General features: G+C 35.3%; 1 protein-coding gene and 1 pseudogene across 1 annotated transcript; one reads left to right on the top strand and one right to left on the bottom strand.

Annotated features, from left to right (window-relative positions):
- The first annotated feature begins 284 nt into the window (after nucleotides 1-284).
- LOC148202165 (uncharacterized) lies at nucleotides 285-3,633 on the top strand (annotated as a pseudogene).
- A 19-nt stretch (nucleotides 3,634-3,652) lies between these two features.
- On the bottom strand, nucleotides 3,653-7,003 carry ATERDJ3A (DNAJ heat shock N-terminal domain-containing protein). The gene is made up of 7 exons (XM_047298559.2): nucleotides 6,826-7,003; nucleotides 6,270-6,325; nucleotides 6,094-6,167; nucleotides 5,344-5,897; nucleotides 4,642-4,980; nucleotides 4,169-4,522; nucleotides 3,653-4,081 (listed from the first exon to the last, which is right to left on the bottom strand). The coding sequence occupies exons 1-7, from the start codon at nucleotides 6,922-6,924 to the stop codon at nucleotides 3,788-3,790; spliced, it is 1,770 nt and encodes a 589-aa protein (XP_047154515.2). The 5' UTR covers nucleotides 6,925-7,003; the 3' UTR covers nucleotides 3,653-3,787.
- Nucleotides 7,004-7,506: the final 503 nt, after the last annotated feature.

The raw sequence follows: 7,506 nt of genomic DNA, 5'->3' as shown, positions 1-7,506 counted from the left end.
ATAAATTATTTTCTCAATAACTACTTCAAAAACACCAGTGGAGAAAAACAGTTGTGAGAGAGTACACTGCAAATGACTTGATAGTCACAGTGCTATATTGACAGTGCTATATTCATAGTGCTATATAATTATTGTTTAGTACTTCATATTTTAGACCCACTCACCCACCATATTCATGGACGTTTATACGGTCTATAAGAACTCCATCTTGACATCCAAACTGCACGTCCAACAGCATTCCTACTCCTCCAATCTTACAAACTCTTCCCAACAGCTCTTCAAATATGGCATCATGGAACTTACCAGCATCTTCATCATCGCAGTTGATCGATGAACAACCTTTAATATTGGATAACGTTGATGACTTCAGCACCGATGATGAATTAGACAACATACTCGAAGATGACAACAACGACGACGACCACATCACACGAACATCTGCACTTGTCGTTGTAGAGTTGAATCAAGGTATGCAGTTCCAGTCAAAGGAGGAAACTATTCTTGCAATCAAACATTATCACATAACCAACGGTTACAAATACACAGTCGTTGAGTCTAAACCCAACATTTATGTTATTCGTTGTCTGGAATATCACAACGGTTGTCAATGGCGTCTAAGGGCAGGTTATAGCAAAGTCCGTAAATATTGGGAAATAAAAAGTATAGACGGACAACATTCGTATTTCTCAACAGTACTATCTCAAGATCATACAAATCTTGATAGTAGCCACATTGCCACGATCATATCAAATTCAATCCGGACAAACCCATCCATTCCAATCAAGAGTTTGATTGCAGATATTAAGGGTCGATTCGGATATTCTGTGTCATACAGAAAAGCTTGGATCGCTAAACAGAAAGCTCTTGCTATGGAGTTTGGAGACTGGGAGGACTCTTATAACCACATGTCGAGGTGGTTGCATGCCGTCAAGGAAGCAAACCCAGGTACAATTTTACAATGCACTGGTTCTCCAGTGCATATAGACGGACAAACCGACAATAATTGCTATATTATGGAAAGGGTTTTCTGGTCTTTCGGTCCTTGAATAGAAGGATTCAAATACTGTAAACTCATTCTCCAAGTTGATGGTACATTTCTAACTGGTAAATATCATGGAACTTTGCTCACCGTCATAGGTCAAGATGGCAATAGAAATCTTTTCCCATTGGCCTTTGCCATTGTAGAAGGTGAGACAAAGGAGGCCTTGATATGGTTCTTTCAACTACTTCGAGAACATGTTTGCCATCAACAAAATATTTGCATCATCACTGACAGAGGAAAGGGTATACTATCCGCCTTAAGATCAGAAGAGGTTAGTTGGGAACAAGATGGTTTGAACTCTATGTATTGCATACGTCATCTAGCATCCAACTTCAACAACAAATTCAAAAATCACGACCTCAAAAAACAATTCATCAATTTAGGTACTACTACAAACATTCTTCAAAATCTTATACTTTTATAATTTTGTTAACATTATCCTTTAATTTATTTATTTATTACATCATTTCAGCTTACGAGGTCAAGCAACCAACTGTGACGGCAAAACTTGCTGCATTGAGAAACCAATACCCACAGCAAGTTGAATGGATAGATAAAATCCCATTACAAAAATGGTCTCAGGCTTTTGATGGAGGGAGAAGATATGGACACATGACGACTAATCTTGCTGAGTGCACCAACTCCATTTTAAAGGGAGCACGTTCATTACCAATATGTGCTCTCATCAGAACAACATTTGAGAGGACACAATCATGGTTTGTTGAACGCGGATTAAAGGCGAACTGTATGCTACAGGCAGGACACCAATATCCTGAAGAAATCACCGACATCATTAGGAAAAATCAACAACAATCCGCATTTTGTCATATTCATCGCTACAACCGTGAAAATTCTGAATTTGATGTTCAGGAAATTTCAACACCTCACCACTACCGCCCTGTTCCACTTTCCTACAAGGTCAGCCTAAATGAATGGTGGTGTGATTGTGGACACTTCCAGGCTACTCGTCTCCCATGTCATCATGTCATTGCTGTTTGTGCATTTTCGCATATCCCACTATCCCAAGTAATCGATCCAGTGTATAGTGTTAACAACATTTTCAAGGCATACGAAGTACAATTTTACCCAATCCAAAATCAAGATTATTGGTCTGTGTATACAGGTCCAAACTTCATACCAGATCCTAAAATGCGACGCAAGGCATCCGGAAGACCATCTACAAATAGGCTTCATAATGAAATGGATCAATCCAATCCAGATAAGCCAAAAAAAAATGCTCTTACTGCCGCAACGAAGGTCATCATAGGGGAAATTGTCCTTTTCGTCATTAGTTATTTCTTATTTTTTACCCAATTGTAATCAAATTCATGACTGATATATTACTATTAATATTTCTTATTAATATTTATTTTCTCTTTTCCTATAACACAACCAATACATAACATATGTAAAATGCAAAATCAATTTCATAAACAATAAAAACACACAGGTAATCGATTACGGAAAACCTGTAATCGATTACCAGAGTGCTTCTTGCCACACAACAACCCTGGTAATCGATTAACGATATGTCGTAATCGATTACCAGTTCATTTTCTGCTTACTCATTTCAAGTCCTTTAGTCTCACTATTTCAACACTCTGTAATCGATTACCAATTAAATGTAATCGATTACAGAACCCAGAAGTCGTTTTTGGGGTGCACGACTTCACCACTGTAGACATGAACAATATGAAGTCGTGCAGGGGGGCCACGACTTCTTCATTTGAAGTCGTTTTGACCCCACGACTTCACTTTAGGTTAAAATTTGCCCATTTTGGTAATAAATAGGACATATTTGCCTACTTTCATGCAAAAACCCATATTTCATTGTGCAAGTTTTCTTACCAAAAAGCGTTGATGTGCACTCTTTTTTTTCTCTTTTTCTATGTTAACAGACAATAATAAAATTATTATTATTATTATTTATTAAAAATTGTGTAAATAAAATAAAAAATCCTTTATACAAATAAAATAAATTTAAATAATTTTTATAATTTTATCGTAGATAATTTTTTTTAGATAATGTTTCTATTGTAATAGTTATTTAAATTTAAAAAATAATCAAATTTTAGAAAAAAAAAAACTATCAAATTGAAATTATTGAATAATACTTTTCGCTATTGCATATTAAAATTCATACTTTTCGTAATAATTAAATTAAATTAAATTTTTATAAATGATTGAGGAGTAAATAGCTTCAAATAATTAGGATTTGATAAAAATGCTAGCAATGCTGACATGCGCTTTTCAAATATTTTTTATTTTTAATAATTAAAATAATTGTACATTTTTATTTAAAGTTTGAATAAAATTTAACTAATAATAAAATGTGTTAAAAGTACATCATTCAATTACTATTAATTATTCCTAAAACTCTTATTGATATCAAATAAAAATATCGAATTATTTAAAAAAAATAGGGGCCCTCTTATATCAAATGTTGTTTTATTTTCTGATTAATCAATCAGAAAAAAAATGAGTGTAGAAAGGGTAGGAGAGAAATCTTAGGTCCAGGAAATAATTGGTCAGAAAGAATGATTGTGGGGATAGAAAAACTCCACATCATCCACGGTTTTAAAGCTGGTTAATAACAGGAACAAACAAACATGGAACAATATCCTATTTAGTTATATTACTTCATTTGTACTCTTGCTTGTATAAAAAAACAAGATTCTATATAACTAACTCTTTGACTATGTACATGAGCATGCAGCCAAAACATTGCAAACCCAGTTTCATGACCTAATGCTCTAGTACAGCCTTCCCACTCGTTTCTCTGAAGGGTATATCTCCACTGAGAACGGAGGCAACGAAATTCTCTACCTCCTCTATTGTCATTTCATCCCTAAATACACTGTACTTTCCTCTACGAGGTTTGTAAGCAATCAACAACTTATCTGATGATTTATAACCTGTTTTGTCAAATGCCTTTAGAAATGACTGATGCTTTGCAGCATCTAATAAAGCATAAGAAATGGAGTCCCTAGAGCTGCTGCTCCCACCATTTGGTCTTCTTGACAAAGATTTTTTAGAGACCTGAAAATTTGCATAGTGCTTCCTTTCAGAAAAACAAAACATTACATAACCCCATTAAACTAGTAAGTGAATGAAATGCATTCTAACCAAAGAGAGGATTGATTCTAGCTTTTCTCTGGCTTTAGAAGATCTGAAGGCGCCAATTATGCAGACAGGAGCTTTAGCACCACAGAGAGCCTCAAAGTTGGATTGAGAAAGCAATGGTATGCGTCCGTCGTCTGGATCAGTTTTTGCCTTCTTGGCCTGAGCTGATGCTTCCTTTTTACTTGCCTCTACAAAACTATCAAGTATTTTACTAAGATCGAGAACTGCAGATTTTAAATCTTTTACAGAAATCCCAGTTTTCAGAACACGTTTCTCTCCATTAGGTAGCCAACCAACAATTGATGGAAGTGCATCAACTCCTAGACTTTTTATTCTTAGATCAGAAACATCGTCCACCTACAAATCATTCAATATATACATTAAATCTTAACATTCAAAGTATATGACTTTCCCCATACGTAAAGAAGGAAATCAACAGAGGAAAATAATGTGTTTGGCGTCCAGCATTCACACACCTGTGCATCACTGAAAATAATGCGTTTGTGAAACAAGCCACTAAGAACACGCCAAATTACTGGAGTGTCCTTCTTGGTGGAGAGAAGCAGCACCCTAGGCAACTTTGCCGTAGTGCTAAATTGGTCCAGATTATTCAAGTTGGTTCGCTTGGAAAACCTTGGCAAGTGTTCTTGAACGAAAGCCTTCAAATTCTTAGCAGCCAAGTGTCCACTGTACTCCACGAAAGAACCTATTTCATTCTCCTTGTAAGAAAAAACAAAAATTCTAGGAGCATTTTGTGGATACATGCCAAGCTCTTTACACAACGAGACTTCCTTATCACAGTTAATGCTTCCAACCTGTCACACAAAATAGAGATATAAGCCATGATAACTTCAAACAATCAATAAAATAGGATCATGGCTAAACGTGACTTTAGACCTCCAAAAGTTTTTTCTGTTAATTTGAATCATCATCATCATCACTACGTGACACACACTTGGATGTCATATCTAGATAAGTTATCTGAAAATTATTGCTGACTCAACATGTGTACATAGGCATGCCAAGCCAACACTGTAAGGTGATTCCAATCATTTTCAAAAGTTTTAAAAATTAATGAGGAACAAAACTAACAAAATATTTCTTAAACTACAACCAAACGTAGTCAGGTCTGCAAGTACCAAAAATATATCCAGGCCAATTAAAAGTTAAGTAATAACCTTCACAGCTCCCTGTAATGTACTGGCAACCTCCTCTACAGTGGACTCAAAGTATTGGATATTCTTCGATGCACTTTTAGGTCTATAAGACAACAAAATCCAAGTCATCCCTGCATTTTCTATCTCTTTCTTGTAGATACGTGAATTTATAGATGTGAGACGTTGGGGAGAAGCTGTGGACGTCCCTTCAGTATTAGCTGAACTGCCAAAACCACCAAACTGACTCCCAGCACCTCCACCACCAAAAATACTGCCAAAAATATCATCCAAGCCAAACCCAAAAGAATTGGAACCACCCGAGCCACCAGAGGAAAAGGAGAATGACTTAGATCCTCCTTGCCAATCTCCCCCTGATTTGAAGTTAAAATGGCTTTGTCCAGGACCACCCTCTGTAAAGTAAGTATATCCACCACGACCTCCGGGATGACCACCTTGAAATCCAGGATGGCCACCTTGAAATCCAGGATGGCCACCAGGAAATCCAGGATTACCATTTACATCTCCATACATGTCATAATTCTTTCTCTTCTCTTCATCAGATAAAATGTCATAGGCTGTTAAATGAAAGAAAGGAACATATGAGAATCCTCAAACAAGGTAAATGTAGAAAGCTAGCACAAAAACAGCCTGTCATTACTTTTATAATTTATTACAGTATCAACTCTTTGTTCCAGTAAACATGAGCTCGTGTGTGTGTGTGCGCATGTCGGGCGAGTAAATGTGTGAAAAGAGAAAAAAAAAAATCTATACCATTATTGATCTGAGCAAACTTCTCTTGCGCACTCTTGGCTTTGTTCTTGTCAGGGTGATACTGGAGAGACAACCTAAAAAATAAAATAAGAGTCACGCCAATATGTAAAATAAGTTACAAGAGACTGAATCTATTTGAGAAAATGTAAAAAAACAAGAGCACCAAGTATACATACTTGTGGAAAGCCTTCTGAATTTCCCGCTGACTTGCATTCTTATCGACCCCAAGAACCTGAACAATTGAAGCGGGTATTATCAGGTCATGCTCTCAAAATTAAATAAATACATAAAAGAAATTCCTCTTTTCTTTCTCCGTCTCGATTTTTGAACAATGACGACTTTAAACATATAAACAAAACACCTTTTTCTCATTCAGGCTTTAGCAACAAGTAAAGACAGATAATTGCAAATGAGTATCCTTCAATTGAAGGACACAACACTTTGCTTGATACGATGAAGCCAAGAAAAAAAAACAAACTCGGGCCACGTAATTCAAGCAAGAAAAAGAATAAGGTTACCCAAATCCCTAATCTAAACACCCAAATTTCTCAATTTTAGAAAGAACCGAAATTGAGCATTCAAAGCAACAACAAAAAGTTAAGCTGGTCATCAAATTCCACAGACCGTAACGAAAATGCAACTAGCCTACCAATAATTCATTTGAAATTGCCCAAATTCAACACATTTCGACCACAAATTCACAAATCCCACAACAAAATAACTTTTTGTAACCTTGTAGGGGTCGACGGTTTTGGCTTCCAATTTCATGCTTGCTAGGAAACAAAGAGAGGCCACGATGATGACCCGCGTGGAGACTAAACGGGTCCTCATATCCGAATCCAAATACTTCGCAGAGGAAATTTGAAATAAAAAACGGGAACTTCATGAATAGCCTGAGATCACAGTGACGTTTTGCTTTATAAACAGAGTTCGCGGGAGAGAAAATCTAGATGCTTCGAGGTTAGAAGGAAATTAAGAACACGTGTCATTGTGATGTGTCACCACGCATGTTGGCCAATGAGAGTTCAGAATTTCTATTTCTGATGTCATATATATGAATTATAATCTATAACAATTTAACATAATGTTATAGTGATTTTATGTGTGTTAACCAATGTTTTAGTTTTTATTATTAATAATCATCTGTAAGAATAAAAAAAATCATGATATAATTATAGCAGTTAATATAATTAAAACATTTTATAACTATTATTACAGATATTTTATTATAATTTAAATTAAATTTATTTTCAAATTGCAGTTTACATTTTCAAATGTCAATTTCTCTTAGTTTAAAATACGATAACTTTATTGTAAAATTATTAAATAATATATATAGAGAGAGTAATAGAGTCCAACAAATATTTAAAATATTCCAACAAATAATGTTTATATACATTACATTACATCACA

This window comes from Vigna umbellata, chromosome 3, assembly GCF_029865625.1.
Source record: "Vigna umbellata cultivar VRB3 chromosome 3, Vumbellata_1.0, whole genome shotgun sequence".
NCBI classification, from domain to species: Eukaryota; Viridiplantae; Streptophyta; class Magnoliopsida; order Fabales; family Fabaceae; genus Vigna; species Vigna umbellata.
Note: the sequence above shows the minus strand (reverse complement) of the source record. Positions and strands in the feature narration are given on the sequence as shown.

What these genes read in the sequence shown, in the direction of transcription:
- ATERDJ3A (XM_047298559.2), bottom strand. Translation starts at nt 6,924, where the DNA reads ATGAGGACCCGTTTAGTCTCCACGCGGGTCATCATCGTGGCCTCTCTT. An exon ending in ATTCAGAAGGCTTTCCACAA is followed by an intron (nt 6,168 to 6,269) that starts GTATGTATACTT and finishes TTTATTTTTTAG; the next exon opens with GTTGTCTCTCCAGTATCACC. An exon ending in GTTTGCTCAGATCAATAATG is followed by an intron (nt 5,898 to 6,093) that starts GTATAGATTTTT and finishes TTCATTTAACAG; the next exon opens with CCTATGACATTTTATCTGAT.